General features: G+C 40.1%; 1 protein-coding gene across 1 annotated transcript in view; it reads right to left on the bottom strand.

The window, feature by feature from the left end:
- THSD7B (thrombospondin type 1 domain containing 7B) overlaps window positions 1-19,462 on the bottom strand; it is a 759,963-nt gene that overhangs the window by 500,173 nt on the left and 240,328 nt on the right. The window contains exons 5-6 of the mRNA XM_028148195.2: window positions 11,940-12,095; window positions 835-1,032 (exon numbers count right to left, since the gene is read on the bottom strand). Coding sequence (XP_028003996.2) covers window positions 835-1,032; window positions 11,940-12,095 — 354 coding nt within the window. The remainder of the gene's footprint in view (window positions 1-834; window positions 1,033-11,939; window positions 12,096-19,462) is intronic.

Below are 19,462 nucleotides of genomic sequence, written 5' to 3'. Positions count from 1 at the left end.
GTTAATATCCATTCAGAATCCGCTCTGACTTCCCTTCTATGTATTACTTCATCTCATAAGTCAAAACATTTCACTCCACACACCGAGAGCATTATAACTGCGCTTCTTATGGTAGAGCTGATTAATAGACAGACTCAATATTCTTCCAAGAAACTGAATTTTTTAACTGTTGGATAAAGGTTTTAAGTGTCACTTTTCTCATTTTTATGTTACTTACATACTTTATAAATTCATACATTTCACTTCAAATAACCATTGTACTAGAAGCTTGGCAATAGAGAAAAGACACTATTGTTACAAGTTTTGTAAATCTCAACAACTTTCATTTAAAACTGATTCTTTAGAAATGTTAGTATTACATCTAGAACTGATTCCAGTCTAATGCTCTATAAATAAAAAGATGCTTAGTATTTTTTTCAGAAGTGGTAGCCCTGAAATCTTTACAGTGTAGTAATTGTTGCTAATATATAAAAGCATGTTACATATGGACCTCCAAAGCAGCAAATGAAATTTGTTTTGTGCTGATAAGTTGAATACTACCCAGAGAATTTCTGTGTTCTATGTGTCGATAAATTAAATACTTCAGCGAAATCTCCAGGTTCACTGTATTGCATTTAGGCAGAATCAAATAGTGTTCTTTTTGTCAGGGAGTATGTGGCCCCATATGAAGTCAAGGCAGCTTACTCGGCAGCAATGTGGCCCTTGCATTAAACATATTCAAGATTAGAAAAGGCTGTTTCTCCCCCTCAGGAAAAATGACCTGGTAGAGACTGCTGCTGTTCCACTGCTGGGCAGATATCACTTCGAACATACTTGTGTTTGTGTGCGTCTCACCTCTGTCGTTCTGGCAGACAGCCTTCAGGATGCGATGTCCCGGGCCACATTTCCCATGATCTGGGATACAGATGCCTTCAGATGCCAGCCATCGATAACACATCGGATCCTCACAGGGAACAGATTCGACCAAATGTGGGCAGTGTCCCATAGGCCCCGTGGATTCCATGAGGACATGGCGCTGTCTCATTCTAAATCCTAAAAAGAGGAAAACAAGACTTTTATGGGGTTCCAGCCCTAACCAACAAAAGAAATAGGTAGCAGCTAGTGAAGAGATGAAGCTTTCATTTGAATACTGATAGCTCTAAAACATGAATCATTATGATGAGTTTTCTTTTATGGGAAATGGGAATGATATGAAGGTAAAGAAGTAAATGGAAAAGAACTAGAGCATGAAATCTGTCTTCTCAAGATTACAACCTGGAAGTTGGAGAGTTCGGACATAATCAAAAGAAATCATAAGTAGCATGTGTCCAATGGTATAAATAAATAAGTAAAAATGAATGAATACTTATAGAAATAGCCTAAGCACAGATAAATCCATATTTTCTTTCTGCTGTTGTTTTTGACAGTATTGTTACTCTGTATTAAGTCAAATATAACTACACTTTGGTCTATTCCTTTGGTAGATGCCTGAGCATTCACAGCTTCATTCCCCGAGACTTTCAGGTCAGCCTGCCCTGTGAAGACTGTACCTCATTGGACCTGCACTCCCCATTCTGGGTAAACATGGGTCCTTGCACTATTATTCAGTTAAAAAAAGAAAGTACTGTGAAACTAGGGCACAAAGTTCCACCACAATTAGGATATAAATGAACCTTACATGCTACAAGCCTACAGAGTCACAAACTCAATCTCATAGGAGTCAAGCAGGTACAAATTGAGGAAAATGGGTAAAGTGTAAGTCTATAGGGAGTGGTGGGGTCTGTGGTGCTATGGAGGATATGCCTTGCTCTGAAATAGTTGGCTAATCTTCAGCTTCCATTGACTGTGGCCATGAGGGAATATGGACTCTCTTTTGTCAAATCTTCTAATTTTTGTCTAAGAAATCAGAAATCCAAGTTATATTTTGTTTTTATATGAAATCTCTCCATTTTTAAATGACAGAAACTAATAAATAAATTATAAAAACACAGTGAGCTAAATAAAAGTGACTGAGAGCTAGATAAATCCCTTTACTCAGCATTTCATATCTGTGGTCCTCCTGATGTCTCACTTCTGAGGGCTGCACCCACCTTCCATCAATCTCCTATTTTATGTTCCATCCTTTAAAAACCAAATTAAATCAACGGCTTCAATTATTTTAATTCATCTATAATAATAAAAGCATAATATGCAGATTAGACTGGACAGCCGAAGGACCTTCCAGACAAAGCCAGGGCTGTGAGGGCTGAGGCAGCCGCCAGGGCTGTGAGGGCCAAGCCCCTTGCATGAATTCCGTGCACCAGGCCTCTAGTTTTTAAATAAAACCAATCTTATTGTATGGTGACATTTAACAATTAGTATTCATTTATGCCTTGGGGTAAGTAAAAAAATGAGTCTTGGATAGAAACATAGCATGAAAGTGAGTTAGATGCCACATCTCCCTTTCAACAAGAGGACACATTTGGAAGCATGAGGGGTAACAAAGCCAGGTATATCTCTCCCAGAGGTTTTCCAGGGTCATGCCTATCATTCCACCAATAGTAAGCAAACAAAAAGGTTACAAAGCTCAAGGTGCAGGTGGCAAAAGACTGGCTGCTCTCAGCACAGCAAGGAGGCTAGAACAAAGCGACACATGGTTTTAGGCCACAAGAGGGAGCCAAGCTTCCTTAGAATACTGCAGGGCAGGGCAAGTGCTATAAACAGTCCTAACCGCTGGATTTGGGTTTTCCTGGTCTAGGGTTAACCCATGACCTCCCTTTAAAGGAGACTCTTAGACTCTTTACAGATCACACGTTCCAGTCTTTGTTATTAATCAGTCAAAATAAACCCAAGGAAGGGCTCAGCTCCCTTCCTGGGCCACCTCGAGTGGAGATGCCTGAAACATATCGGGCTTTAAACTACACGTAAACAGCAAACTACAATGACCTCTGAGCTCTCACTGCCACACACTTTGATAACCTCTATTCTTCCATGTGATGCCCATGTTCCACTTATTGACGTCTATGTCTGTGCTTGTTAATTTACATCTTTGAGTAGGACATGGCATGGGGTCACCACGATTTACATTGTTTGACAAGCAGCTCAGAAATTGAGCAGTCTTTCCAGAGGGCCTCTGGGCGTCCTATACCTACACCTTACTGCTGTGGAGGGGCATGTGTAGTTTTCCTCTATCAATCAAGGTGCATCCATCCCACCATAAATCTATAGATTACAGCTCTTCAGTCAACAGATTCTTCCAGTCTCTCATTTGTGCTGCCCTTGTCCTGACTCTAACTAGGATCAAATCATGGCACAAGCTCAGCATAAAACAAAAACCTTGGATTCTCTGGTTAGCACTTAACTGTAATCACACCTCAGTGTTCATGCCTGCAGTAGACATCAGGCTTCCCCCGGTGCTTCTGCTCTGAAAGATACACAACTGCCAAGCCCCTGGGGTCTGAGGCCAGCCAACCACTTACCTTCATTTACTAAATTTCATATTAATCAGGTAGCATCATCCCGTAAACATTAACTGCTGTATGTAGATCACTATAATGTACTGTGGGAAGCCACAGGAGGAACAGAAAACATAAATCTCATCTTCACAGCGAATGCAGTCCAACAGGAGGAAGACACATGCATTAATTAAGATGTACCCTACACCAAGACTGTGACAGCCACTTTACTTATATTACCCCGAATTAATAAATCATCAAAACTATTTCATCACTTACTATGCTCATTTTACATATTTAAAAACTAAGGCTGGAAGATGCTTTATTGCTTCTCCGAAGGCTCATTACTCCTGAAATGGATATGTGTGAAACACAGCGGAGGTCTTTCTGAGTCGTTACCTCCTCACAGGAAAGGATGCAAGTCAGCTTTTGAGTGAGAGGTTCCCCAGCCCCACTTCCCCCAGTGGATCTGACAGGTGCATGGATCATCTCCTCAAACCAAAGGCGTACAGTTTAGAAAGTGGAATTTCAGCTGCTGGATAGCAAGAAGGAGTTACAATAATCACTTCCTGATCACAGATTCAGATCACCTTTAGTGAGGCAAATACTTGGAGGGTTTTAATTTTTATATGAACCTAAGGATATAGTGTCTAGTCCACTAGCTTAGAGTATATTCTACTTGAGATAATTAGAAAAAAAGTGAATGTGGATTGGAGAGAGAGAAGAGAAGAACAACAAATAGCAGTAGGGTCAATATTTTTTAACTGAAGCCATGAACAGTGAAAGGAGGCTTATGTGGGCTTTTCCAGGTTTGAGGACTAGTGACCCACAGCTGTGCACGTAAGCTTCAACGAAGCTACCCATGGCCGAGCTGTGTCTCCACACTAACTCCATGGGGACAAGCTGGGAGCGAGGTCCAGCAGGAGGAGCAAAGCGGACAGTGTTTATTCCACCTTAAACACCCCACCTGTCCTTATCTCTGTCAGTCTTGCATATGTTGACAACTCTGAGTCAAAGAAGGTGAGCAGATTAAATCTTTCAACCCAATTCTAGTAATCAAACCACCATCCCTGCAGGGGTAGCAGTTTATAGCATCATTATAATTTACACCCTGTTGTGAATACAGAAAAGAAGAGGAGGCATTGATAGGTGATCTTGAGCGTGAGAACTCAATTCTTAGAATGAAAAGTAGGCACGGCCTTGCACCAGCTCCAAAGCACCAGACACAGAGAAGAGAAAACTGTCTCTTACTCTACATCTTTCCTGTGACAAAGCAAAATGATCTCCTGTGCTTCCCATTAAAGGTGGATTTATCCAGCAGACAATAATAGAAAATGGAAATTATCCCCATTATTATTATGTGAGGTATAAACCATGTATTTCTCTACTTTAATGTGTTATCTAAATTGATTTGTTTCAGAATATAAAAGAGTATCTTTTCAAGGATAGTCATGGCCTCTCAGTTTCAAAATGCCATTTCCTATGGAGACTTTTAGGATTTTAGGTGCTGTGCTTGGGTGGGGGGCGGGGTGGGCGGGCAGTGAGATATGGGGTAAGGATGGAATTCCTGATGTTCTATCACATAAGCAATTATCCACTGTGATGTCATATCCAGGGGCCCCAATCATTTCCTCTTCAGAAGAACTCCTATGAGCAAGGTAGTCTTTCCAAAATATGTCTAAAAGGAACAAAAATATGTCTATATATCAAAAATATTTTTTAAAATGCGCTGCACATGTAGGTAGAGTTCATCCATCAGCAATGTTTCGGGTTATTTCTCTTTCACGTATCTCTAATTATAACTCTGGGAATGCCTCAAAAACACAGCCACGAATGATAAAACCTGACCCGATTCAAATCCCTCTGGAAGGTGTTCTGGCTTCACTTGACAAGTACCAGCCTGCCGAGCACTGCTGTCCTTGTCCGCCTGTCACAGACTAGACGGAAGATGCAAAGGCCGTGTACAACAGCTGCCTTCTGATTTACTCGGAATGGCTGATGGGCACAAATCCTATTCCTTACTGAATGATGTCTGCCTGAGAATAACAGCCATATGAAGATCATTTCTATAGTAGCTATTAGATAATAAAAAAGTTTATGCTTTCTTATCTTTTTCTACTATTTAAAAAATGTGAACAAAAGGAACATACTAAAGTTATAACACAGTGGCTGAGAAAAAAATCAGCGAGGAGAAAAAAAAGGCATTATCTCTAGCTTTGCACATTTATTTTCTTGTTGTTGTCTTGTTTCCCGCTCAAATCCTCCATCAGATTAGATATAGATGTAGATATACATATACATATACGCAGATAGATATAGATAAAGATATGGATATGGATATACATATAGATATAGAACCTAGGAAAGTATGAACCTTTGAGATTTCTGCTAGTGCATTTCTTTAGGGTAGAGAATACAAATGGGAACAATCCAGATCACATGCAGAGGTCAGTGATGTTTAATGCATTAGCCTGTGCCCTCCAGCCTCCATGGAATGCTAAACCACATCTAGTTTGTGCCAGTCAGTGCCTGGCAGAGCCCATGGTACTACCACGAGACAGTCCAAGATTGAGAGCATCTCAGACCTCATGCTCACAGTCAGTAGGAATAACAAAAATATTACTTTCTGCTATCATAACATGCTTGGATTCCTGGAAAGCACAGAATCATTTCCCTAGAGGAAAAACTCCATTCTTTATTTGTCCCAAGAGGGATTACAGGCAGGTGGCCCTGGCAGGTTTTAGCAAGACCTTAAAAATCAAAATTCTCGCTGCTCTGGGGAAGCATTTATAAAATAACAAACTCCCAGACCTGAATAATAATCATTGTACTTACACTCTCTCCTGTCTGCAATTACATAGTGCCTAAAGCAGGTCATTTAGCCTCAGTATGGGCCCTATAAAACAGCCTAATGCTTATCCATCCCAGCCTGCCCCTAAACTCTGCAGGAGGCTGTGGTGACACTCAGGTGAGAAGTTCTACTCTCTCCACCCTTTCTTTGAAAAATGTGTTATTTAGGGTACAAAATACACATGCCTGTGACTTGGTGCTCTAAAACTGTCCTTAGTACACCCTCCTTTTCCCACACATTGCAACCTATTTTCCCTCTCCCTCCAGAGAGAATGCATTAGTGCAAAGAGGCATCCCAGACCCCACCCTTATCCCCCACCTCAGCTCAATGATTGGCTCTCAAGGCTAATTGTTCCCACTGGCCAATGGGTGCACATGGGCAGAGGACTTCTCTGCTGACCTCAGGAATAAGCCTTCGCTTGATTCAAACTTATTTAGGCTCATGGAGGACATCATGAAGGAAGCCTAGTGTTTGAGGAACACTCAACTGAAGAGTCAGAAATCCAGGTCCTTATTGCTGGCATGGCCATTATGAAATCACTCTGGGGTTTAAGACAAATTGCTTTAGTTTTCTACACTTTTGTTTTGGCATTTTATGAAGTGTTGGGTTCTCGCTGAGCCTAAATGCTGATGCAAATGTGGGCAGTTAATTCGTTTCCTAGGACTTCCAAAACAAATCACCACAAACTAGGTGATGTGAAGCAATAGAAACTTATTATCTCATAGTTCTGGCAGCTAGAAATCAAAAATCAAGCTGTCAGTAGAGCCCTGCTCCCTCTGAATGCTCCAGGGAATGACTGTTCCCGTGTCTCTCCTAGCTGTTGGTGGTTTTCGGCAGTCACTGCATGCCGTGGCTTGTGGAGGTATCACTGCAATCTCTGTCTCCGTCTGCACATGGCCTTCTCCTTAGTCTTCTGCATCTGTCTCTACACAAGGCACTCTTCTCTGTGTGTTTCTGTCTGTCCAAATTTCCCTCTTTGCGTAAGGACATCCGTCCTTGGATTAGAAACTACCCTACTCACATATGATCTCATTGTAACTTGACTACATCTGCAGAACCCTATTTCCAGATAAGGTCACATTCACATGTGCCAGGGGTTAGCACTGGGCATATTTTTTTGAAGGACAAAAGTCAACCAACAGTAGATGATGTCTAAAGAATAATGGACCAGAGTATATTTGCAGGTGTTGACTTCTACGATAGGGGTATAGGGGCCAATGAAGAAAAAGTTTGGCAGATGGAGGGTTCAGAATGTTGTGAGTGTCCCAACTGAGCTCCATGGACCAGTTCTGTGTTATGTAGAGAAGGAAGACTGAAATAAAAGTTAAAAGAGCAGTTTTTCACAAAGTTTTTTTGTGAAAATTTGGACTCAAGTGACAAAAATTATAGCATAGAATTAGGAGGGGGAAAAAAAAACACAAAAAAATTGTCTGAATTTCTGTAGAGACTCTATGACCCAAAACAAAGGGGAAAAAAAAACACTTATTACATCTGACCATAGCATTGCTTCTACCTTCTTGTTGTAGCGTCAGCACATCATGTTCCCTGGAGGGAGTTGCTTCTCTCCAACTTTCAGTCTGTGAGGCTTGGATGGAGCTGGCCCCTTGTTGGACCTGGCCTCTAATCAGAGCGACTGGGTTAGGGAAGAGCACCTGATTCAGATTAGCTAATGGGATTCAGCACCAGGACTCTGCCTGGAACTATTAGGAAAGACATTCTTTCTATTTTACTTACTGTCTAAAAAGAAAATTCTCTTCATTTTTTTTTTTTTGATGTTGAGAATTTTAAGATCTACTCTCAGCAACTCCTAAATAAATAATATAGTATTTATTGTTACCTGTAGTCAGAATGCTAAGCATTAGATCCTCAGAATGTAATCATTTTATAACTGGAAGTTTGTGTCCGTTGACCAACATCTCTTATTTCCCCACCCCCCAGCTATTATTCTACTCTCAGTTTCTATGAATTCAGGTGCTTTTTTAAAAAAAAGACTCCATATATAAGTGTGATCAAACAGTATTTGTCTTTCTCTGTCTGACATTTTACTATGCATAATGCTCTCAACATTCATCCATGTTATCACAAATGGCAGGATTACCTTCTTTTTATGGCTAAATAAGATCCCTTTGTGGGTGAATGTGTATGTATGCATTTATATGTGTGTATAGATTTACATTATATTTTATTTAATCATTCCTCTGTCAACAGACACGTAATTTCTATGTCTTAACTATTATGAATAATGCTGCAATGAATATGGAGGAGTACAGAGAGAGAGTAGATCTTAAAAGTTCTTACCACAGACACACACACACACACACACACACACACACACACACACACAAGGTAACTATGTGAAATGATGGATGTGTTAACCAACCTTATTGTAGTAATCATTTGGCAACATATGTGCACATTAAACCATTATGTTGTATACTTTAAAATTACATCATGTTATTAGAGGCCCGGTGCACAAAATTTGTTCATGGGGGGGGGGGGGGGGAGTGTCCCTCAGCCCCGCCTGCACCCTCTCCAATCTGGGACCCCTTGAAGGATGTCTGACAGCCCATTTAGGTCCGATCCAGTGGGATCGGGCCTAAACGGGCAGTCGGAAAACCCTCTCACAATCCAGGACTACTGGCTCCCAACCACTCACCTGCCTGCCTGCCTGATTGCCCCTAACCGCTTCTGCCTGCCAGCCTGATCACCCCCTAACCACGCCCCTGCCAGCCTGATCAATGCCTAACTGCTCCCCTGCCAGCCCGATTGCGCCTAACTGCTCTCCCCTGCCGGCCTGGTTGCCCCTAACTGCCCTCCCCTGCTGGCCTGATGACCCCTAATTGCCCTCCCTTGTCAGCCTGGTCACCCCTAACTGTCCTCCCCTGCCGGCCTGGTCACCCCCAACTGCCCACCCCTGCAGGCCTGGTCCCCCCCAACTGCCCTCCCATTCAGGCCTTGTCCCTCCCAACTGCCCTCCCCTGCTGGCCTTCTTGTGTCCACATTGGGGTGGCCATCTTTGACCACATGGGGGCGGCCATCTTGTGTGTTGTTTTGAAGTGATGGTCAATTTGCATATTACCTCTTTAGTATATAGGATATGTCAATTAAATCTCAATAACACTGAAAAAATTGACCATTAAAAATATATTAAGATGCCATCCTTTTTAAGACACTATGTTGGTTTTATTACAAGTCTTTGGAAAAAATTTCCACACAAAATGTACTTATAGATTTTATGATACAATTAGACCTAGATATTTTAAATATATATATACATTTTAATATATTTTTTATTGATTTCAGAGAGGAAAGGAGAGGAAAAGAGAGATAGAAACATGAATGATAAGAGAGAATCACTGATCTGCTGCCTCTTGTATGCCCCTCACTGGGATCTAGCCTGCAACCCAGGCATGTGCCCTTGCCTGGAATCAAACCCACGATCCTTGAGTCCATAAGCTGAATCTCTATCCACTGAGCCAAACCAGCTAGGGCTAAAAAATATTTTTTTTCCCAAAATATTTAAGAATCAAGGAAACAAAAAAATTTGTCCTCACTCTCCAATTTGCAATTTGTAGACCATGTTGATGCCATCTTTTATCGGAAAGTTTAAATGGAATTGAAAGACTTTCACAATCTGCCCTACTGAGTTTTTTGTTACTTGAACATAGATTATTAGGATAAGATAATGTTGCCTAATTTTAAATCAAATGTCAATTGAAGAAACTAATGTTTAAAGGTTATGTTGGCTTCAAATAAACAGAAAACAAGTAATTTATCACATACATGATTTAGAACAACACCAAAACTAGAATTTTTTAACGAATTCTAAGAAATAGATGTTTCAAATCAGAACACTTTAAATAGTTATGACAATTTGTTGATGTCCTGTAATTCTTAAGATGAATAATCACTAAAATGTGTATGTTAACTAAAAGTAAATCTGCCAATAGCAAGGACACACAATAAAGTTTAGCAGTTTAAAAAAATTAAGACTTTTCTTTATCCCATGGAGAGGGCCTGCCTTAAAAGGAACCTAATACAGAGAAAGATAGAACCAAAATACGGAGAGAGAGAAGGTTTTAAGGGCAGAGAGAAAATAATAGAAGAGTATAGAAACAGAAGATCATAATGATAAAGAGAAAGAATGAGGAAGACTGAGACACATAACCTTATAGGTACTTTTGGACACAGCCCTATATTCTCTTTTATTTTTTTATTATATGTGCTAATAAATTTCTTCATTTGGCTTAAGTCACTTTAAATTGTGTTTCTGACACCTATAAGCAAAAGTGTCCAGAGGCCCCAGTCCTCTGATCTAGCCCCACCTCCCGCCCCCTCTGAAAAGTGTCCCAAATAAAGTAAGCTCCACTTGAACTGGTCTAGGTTCTACAACTTGAAAAACAAAGGAAGGCAAGACTCAATACAGTGAAGTCCCACCAGCATGTCAGCCACGGCCACAGAGGCCAGGGGAGCCTAAGTCCAATTACAACTCATTTTCTAAATAGTGACCTTCAAACAGAGTAGCACAAGTGAGACAGGAGAGGGCTGGTTCTAATAACACACAAGTCACCCTGGGAAATCTCATATGCAATTCCAAGAGACTTACATGGCCCAATTATGCATATGTGGACCTCAGACCACGGATTGTGGGTCTTAGTATTCATGAGAAATTATTTGTCTCCATAAGCTGGCAAGGTTTGGGGATACTCTGGTTTCATATAGAATAAGGAAGTAGCACTAGCCCCCACCACTCCAGGTCCCATTTAAATCCAGATCTATTGTTTGATAACAAAATTAAAGTTAGATTCCTTTCCTTGACTTACACTCAATATACACTCTCCTCTTTTGCCTTAGAACAAGAGTCAGAATAAAGGAAAGCCCAGGGACATGGTGTTTGAGCCTAGCTGGGCACATAATGTGCATCTGTGTATTGTGGGGACTGCTGAAAGGTGGGTCTTCAAACAGACCTGAATTTCGGCTGAGAGCACCAACTTAAAACATCAAATGCTTGCCTACGTATTCTTTCTTTGCATGTGGTCACTGGAATTAGTGCTTAGGAAATGTGACCTCACTTCTGGGCTGTCCTTGGATAGCATTCGTCTTAATAAAGGGAATATTTCCTTTTAGCCCTGCCATGTAATGGGGCATGATATCAATGCATAGGAAGAGCCAATGAAAGAGAAGTCAAGATGTTCACAGCAAATGAAAGAGAGCAAGACTACCAAGGACTACAAAATTAAACAAGGACATAAAGTTTTAAGATTTCACCTTAAGGCTGAGCACAACTGCAAGTATCAATGTGTATAAATGTCCTTCATGAAAATATGAAAAATAACATCAAATTCAGCACGTGGAAATCTGAAAACAATTTTTTCCTGATGTGTCTACAGAAATCATGTCTAATTTCCTCACTATCCCTTTATATATATAAAACATCAAGGTATATGATTTTTTGAGTAATAGTCACTTCACTAGCTATGAGCCTAATCTGAAAATCAAGCAAGGTCAGAGTTTCTGTTCCATAGAAATATCCTCAGTGCTGCCAGAGCTGAGCTGGTTATCTAAAATGTACAAATAAATATTGTCTTAAGCAGGCTTAATTGGCTACTGAGCCTCCAGAATAAACGTGTGTACACTGAAAGCGACTGAAGCACACACACAGACAAGCCACTCACCTTTTCTCCCCTGGAGATCGCGGCAGTTTTCATGGATGCACAGACCCCAGGCTGACCAGGAGGATACCACGCAGTCTGTAGAGCAAGGAATGCTGCAGAGCTGAGAGGCTGCAGGGGCAGGCCCCAAACATAGTGTTTTGTCCACAGGTCTAAAGACTAAAGGACAGAAAGAGAAAAAGTAATGGACCATGTCACATTCTCTGGTTATCCCTAGAACTGCTCCCGTCTTTGAGTGCTTGCCTTGCCCACATCAGCTTCATGGTTAAAAGGGTAAACGCAAACAAAATATAAAACACTCTCTAATATGCATGGCTCAGCTACACAGTATTAGCATTTGGGGTAAGAAAAGACTGGGGGGGAAAAGGGGTATTCAAAAAGGGCATTCACTTGAGTTTCCTGCCTCACAGAGTATTCCCTGGAAGTCAAGAGAGGACTAAAAATATAGATACAATACCTAGAGTTATGATTTAAAAAATTAAATGGCTTTGTGAAGTTTCAAGATGAGTCTATCTCAACAATATAAATGACTGGGTTGCTGTGAAAAAAAATCAAAATTGAACTCCTGAGGTGGGGTGTTTAGCATAACCAATCTACTGCGGTTACTCCCCTGGGGTGGAGCTCTCCAAGACAGTAGAAAAATGATTCTTAAAATGAGAAGAATAATCAGGATCTGTGACTACAGAATTAGCCCTGAAAGTCAGTTTCATTAGTGAGGCTACCCAGAGGCACAGGAGTGTCTAAGGAGCTACAGGGACTGAAAACTAGGAGCCTGTGAGCTCTTCCTGTGTGGCCCTGCACCCAGAGAACATCCAGAACGGGTCCCCATCCTGGCACCATGAAAACACACAGATGAAGGAGAAGATGAGATACTGATCCCTGTGGAGTTTGAAACATAAAAGTAACTAGGACAGCAATACCTAAAATGCACCAAAAAGAACACCAAATGCATAACCACACTTCACAGAATGGCCCCATGCTAAGGTGGTTTTGGAGCATTTTGGAGTTTGTGAGCAAATGACTTAAGTCCAGAAGGTTTTATCTTATGGACAGGCTTACACTATTATCTAAATATTTCCTTTGTTATTTCCATCCAGCTAAGCAGATTAGAATCGCTTCAAAGGCAAAGACTGGCATGAGAGGATTGGGTGGTGAATCACGCCATCTATTTGTCTCCTCACACTACATGCCATGTGAATTAAATTGGATAAAGTTGGCACTAAATCACTGCTCTGACCAGCAGAACTTTGAGCATAATTCAAAACAATAATAAAATAAAACTTTAAAAAATACTGTCATGAAGAAGTTGTAACCCATGAGGGGGAAAAAGGGTTTCTACTGAACAATGGGACAGCCTGAGGTGATTTTGAGGGTGAATGAGAAAAGTAAAAGGTTGCAATGAAAAATAATATAATATTTTGTTTGAAATTAATTCTTTTACAGCTTACCAAAAGGATTTGACCTGACTTAAATAAACGGCAGGGCAAAGCAAGATTAGAAATATAAATTTCAAGGACACAAGCCAGTGGAGGAGACAGGTAGAAGAAGAGAGAACAGGTGCGAGTGGAAAGCAAAAAGAAGGGTGACGAGAGTTGATGATCAAACAAAGACAGTGCTGGTGATGATAACAGTGGGATGGGAGGTTGGTGTGACCAGGACTGGAGATGAACATCTGACACTGATGGATTGTGGGTAAAAAAGAACCAGCGAGATGTGGGAGGGGTTTTGATTTATTTCCTAGGAGGGAGCAATGGCTGACACACAGGACAGCCATTCACTGAGTTAAGTATGCATTCATTCCAAACCACTGAGCACCCACGCTCAATCAGGCGCTCTTGAACGCGGTGTCTGCTTTCAAAGAGCTCTAAGTCAAGTAGCGTATTAACAAACTTGATAGAAGGCAGAAGTAGGTTTGTGTATGGGTCCATGCTTGTTACAATGTGTTCTCACAAACTCAACTTTAGTTCTAAAAACAAAACCTCGATAATGAAGGACAAGGAATCAGGGCATGTAAACGGATTAATCTTCTTAGTTAAAAAAACACATTTATAAATGCACGACAGGCACCAGTTATAAATGTATCAATTAAGTTAAGCTGCATAACTGCTTTGAGATATATATTATTACTAGTCCTAGTTTAAAAATGAGGAAATTACGACAGAAATATTGACTCTCTTTCCCACATTTCCAGTTGGTGAGCAGAAGAGCTGGGATTTGGACCCAGGGGTCTGTCTCTTAACCACGGCACTAAGTAGCCTCTTCATTGATTATTCAACCTACGTTGTTGAGTGCCTCCCATGTGTTAACACAGTGTTAGGTGCTCACACCAGAATAGTCAGTAAAACAGATAAGGCCCCTGCCCTCATGGAGCCGGTATTTCAGTGTGGGTTGACACTAACCATACATGAGTCCATGGGCTCCAACAAGACTGGAAAGCGGTTACAGTTACTCCTTTTTCCTTTGCCATGCCTGTCTCCCTGCAACACCAGTCAGACGGACTTAAGTGTCTGATGATCAGTGCCGAGAAGGTACCCCAAACCACTCAGCAACAAGATCCAGAAGACACTTGCTGCTATAACCTCTGTACCTGAGTTGAAATCAGTCAATCTGCCAGTGCAGTGACCGAGCACACAGTAGGCCTGCATTACATCTCATCGGGAGCTCTAGATTGTCTGTGTCAGCAAGGCTCCAGGTTGGCAGTGCAATTGGAAAGAGACTGGGGAACTTGTGTTTGTTTTTACAGATATTAAGCTTCCGTGGCTTATTTTTGGAGGGCTGTTGAGGATTACTGGAAGGTGTGGGGTTAAGTTCCCTGAGGTCCCCTTTGATAAATACTTAGGGCTAATGGTACTACTAAGATTAGAAAGTAGGAGAGAGGGACATGCTGCACTGGAGAAGAACAAGGCGGGACTTCCCCGGGGACTTATTAAGTGGCATAATGGGAGGCACAGGGGTGGGGTTGAGGCCATTTGTCAGAGCACTTACACCTCTGCAGCACCTGCAGCTTTGACAGACAGGGGATCTTTATCCATATCAATAAATTCTTCCAGTCTCAGGCGACATGTCACAGATGCTTCATTTAAGCACTGAATCAATGTGCTTGGGTCAACCTATCTCTCTCAAACCCCCTGGGCTACATTTGCTCTACAAATAAATCATGAGGAAGTCACAAAGCTCTTACCAGCTTCAGCCCACTTAGGTAGTCATCTCCCCGAGAATAGTGAACACAGGATATTTCTACACCCATTGACTGTTAGCGCTAGAAGGGGGTTTTTGAGCTAATTTAGTTTAATTCATCAATTTTACTGAAAAAAAAAATGAGCTCCAAAGACCTCAGGTGCTTCTAAAGACCTTCACTCAGCAAATCAAGAGCAGAGCAAGCCTAAGTCTTATTCCAGGTGGTTTATTTTTGTTTCCTGGAATGATGGCATTGGACAGCGCATATGAGGTTATTTATACCAAGGACATTTGTTGAGGAGTCACAGTGACCATGACTGGAGCAGCCAGTGCCAAAATCTATCTAAGGTCTCTCCCAGGAATGCTGCAGGCTCCCCTTCACCCTTTAAACGAAATCCAGACCCTTCTCCTCCTTCACTGGTACTTCTCCAAACCTCTTCCCAGACGTCCCTCACTAAGTAGGAGGTAGTAGATAGGAAGACCAGCATTTGCTGCACTTCAAATGACCATTTACTTGTTTAATTGGCAGCTACTCATGTTGTAACAAAATTATTTTGGGAGTGGCTGAGTGGGGGCCATGACCTGGACCACCGGGAATTGGCTGGTATAAGCGTCTTACTTTTGATGGGGCCTCATTTCTTCTTGGCCAAACTCTAGCCATAATGTCTGCAGGAAAAACCTGCTGCTTTCTGCTAACCTGCACTCCCTGCTCTGGAGCTATGGACTGAAATGACTTTATTCTATTTACTAACTCTTTTTTCTCAGAGTGTCCATTCAGTACATGAGTGTGCTTGTCCTGTCCCACTTTTTCAACTGCCTTTTAGACCATGTCACCATGAGGCCTTCTGCCATTCCGGTGTTAACCAACTGCCTGATCAGATAAGCAATTACCCAAGGACTTATAGGCCACTTAGCCTGTGTAGGCAGCAATGTTAGCTCGTCCAGAGCCCTCTGGTAGCCACAAAGTGTTAAAGAGCCAAAATAACATATAACTAGGGTATATTGACATCACTACATAGTGGTAGCTTTCTAAATGCTAGGGAATGTAGCACAGTATTATAAGCAATTGTACATATGCAATATTCATTAATATTTTAGGTATTTTAGTACCTAACCTGGAATTTTTTATTTGCAATTATTAAATTGACCTGCCTTACAAGAAATGTGCAAGTCTGCTACTAATGATTGCAAAGTTTCCTTAAATAATGAATTACTCCATGAACAGCATGGTAATTAACAAGGGGGAAATATGCTGGGTAAATGATACGTTGAATGTTTAAAAAAATTATTTTAAATTCTAGAAATGTACAGAGTTCATGATTTTCCTTAATCACAAGGTAATTTCAGATGAGCATACTAATTCAATCAAAATGAATTGTGATTAAGAAGAAAAATGCCTGTTGTGATCATTAGCATGTGACTGCCATTGTAAAGAAAAATTAGTTCCTTCACATTTTATTCTTTGAAACTCTATCAAGCTCTAATTCAAACTAATGTGAATTAATACAGAAATAAGTTGGCAAGAATTCAGTAAGAATATATTACCTCCCCACCCCTGCTGATGGCCATTTTGTAAGATCTAAACTTCAATGCCTTTTAACTCCTCAAAAATAAATTAAACTGAAATTGCATAATACCTAATGATGTTAATAACCTAGCATCTCTCTCTAGTTTATTTTAAAATTAGTTATATTTGTTTAAAGTAAAAAGAGTTATTATAGAAGTCGATGGGACTTTCTTATTTTTTAATATATCCGTTATTGAATAAAAGTGTTTCAGTCTTTCAAAATTCAGAAAGTATTTGAGGTCATTTCATCATAGCATATTGGAGTTCACCTTTTCCTCTGGACCGAAAAAAGTATCTTGAAGACAGTAAAGGAATTAGTCACCAAACAGTGCTTTTGTCCTAGTATTTTCAGGGAGATGAAAAGAAAATAAAGGTGATGTTATTTCCTGAGAACTCTTAAACCTGGATTATCTGTCTGCTTTCCATGAGGGGTACGAAGTTCTCCGACAAACAACATATCCCATCTCTGGTTGATTTTACATAACAGATTTGATTTCCAGAATGACATCAACCTGCACCAATAAGTTAGGCAAAGAAGTCCTCTTCACTTCCACTTTCCAAATCAAATGCAGACACTATGCACCCCAAAGGGAATTCCCATCAAAAGTCAGGACCCCCACATTCAATAGGCTCTCTGAGAAATAACCATAATAGAAACAGCAATTGCTAAGATTTAATCCAAAACTAATGAAAGAGCCTACTTATGCAAAAATGCTGCTTTCTAAATGATTTTTGAGAAACAATATTGCCTCTGACATATGCATTTAGTGAGTATACTGACTTGGCAGAAATTCAATCCACCTCGCTGCTAAAATAAATAGGCCTCTTCTGCAGACGGAAGGAGTCAAGCAGTTGAAGGGGAAGATAAATAATACTACAATTTTAAACAGAAAGCTGATTTCCTTCAAGAAGCTTCGTGTGTTATTTCAACTGACTTTTGCCACTGGGATTTGCGAAATAATGTATCATTCTTTCAGCTTAGTGGATAGAATAAAAACAAAATCTGTCTTCTAGCACTTATAGTCAGCTTAAAGAATGAAAGCACATCTCATCCTATTATATGTAATAAAGCTTAATTTTAGCCATATTGCAACTCTCTTGGCAAAGTACTGTGCAATATAATTTGGCAGGAGGCTGGGTGTGTATGTGCAGCAAATTTAATATCTAAAAATAATTCCTGCAATTAGAAATGATTATGTGAAATTTGGCCACATGTTAAAAAGCTTTCCAAATTTCATTCACTTCACATAGCCACTTGCTAAATATTTATCACATAGTGATTTTCTCAATGCTACAGATTAACAACACTATAAACAAAGATAAAAATCAATATTCATAATAAAAATGAAGACAAAATAAATGAAGTATGTATACAATTTTAGTAAGTAATCAGAAACAAATCCAACAATTACATCATTCAGGGAGAAACACAGTAGCTTTCATTCCTAAATTTATATATTTTATCATCAGATATTCTCTCCTCTGTTTCAATTTTGAGAATTTTTTTTCTGATTATTCATCAGACTTCTAGCTAAAAGCCTATATGGGGGTCCAGAGAGGATGGAAAAAGCAAGAGCTGACCTAAATGGCATCTTTTAGAGTTGGAAATACCATCAATGATGAGAGAGAATGGAAAGGAGATAAGTGAAAGATGAGGAAGTGGTCAGGCAAAGAGAAAAAGTGAAAAGGCAGAGAGGCAAGTGAGAGAAAGTTATCTCCAGAGATGTCAGCAACAGGATATGCAGTGCCAGAAGTGCATCCATTAGAAGGGTTTCAGTGCAAGAGTCCTCTTCATACTCAGCACTCTGCAAACAATGGCAAGAGCTAATTGAGAGAATGACACAAGAGACTCTTTCATTTATTAATGTAAAGGTGAATACGTATTGACAGCCCACTTGGTTCTAGGCACTGTGCTAAGCACTTAAATGAAATTCCTCATTTATTCATCACAATCACTCCAAGGTAAGCACAATTATTGTTCCCATTTTATAGATGAAATAACTAAAGAGAAATTATTTGCTTAAAACAATAAAGCTAATAAGTGATAAACACTGAACCAGGGCTCTTAAAAGTCCAGATCCTTTAATACTACACTATAGTATGATATTATCTTTGTAATAAATTATGATAGAAAAATCTCCTGTAATAGTAATAATTGATCAGAAAAATAAATAAGTGAACATTGAGTCCACTTCCAAAATTTTCTTCAAGGGAGATCAAATAGACCAAAAAAAAAAAAAAGGTTTAAAATCTCAGCAGCAAAAGCCAAACCTCAGGAAAGGGAAGTGTTGTTAAAGGAGAATGAGGAGCTAGGTTGGTATTTTTTATGTGATTCTGAAAGGTATTTATGATTATTACTAAAGGTGTGAGGGAGTAGATAAAATTATATTATAATGACTACTTTTATCTTAAGTTTAGTTTTAGGGCCACTCCTGAGGTATTACAATGAGTTCACAATAGCACCCCTCCCCCCACCCCTTTTAATATTTTCTTAGAGTAAATGATGACCAAAGAAACCATTCTGGCAGCTTTGAAACTGGGGAAGGACGACAAGAGTGTGCAAAATCCAGCCTGCACTGGTACACGCAGTCTCACTAGCACAATTCTGTCTCCTTGTCAACCCTCTCCAACCCATCAACTGAGAAAGCACAGCCTAACAGTACAATGTTCCTAGATCCACTGGGCAAGAACTGGAAAGAAGAAAGATGTTTTAAAAACACAAAAACAAACAAACAAACAAATAACATGATAAGGATGCTCCAGAGAAGGAAAAGGAACTGGA

The sequence above is a fragment of the Eptesicus fuscus genome, chromosome 11 (genome assembly GCF_027574615.1).
Source record: "Eptesicus fuscus isolate TK198812 chromosome 11, DD_ASM_mEF_20220401, whole genome shotgun sequence".
NCBI classification, from domain to species: domain Eukaryota; kingdom Metazoa; phylum Chordata; class Mammalia; order Chiroptera; family Vespertilionidae; genus Eptesicus; species Eptesicus fuscus.
Note: the sequence above shows the minus strand (reverse complement) of the source record. Positions and strands in the feature narration are given on the sequence as shown.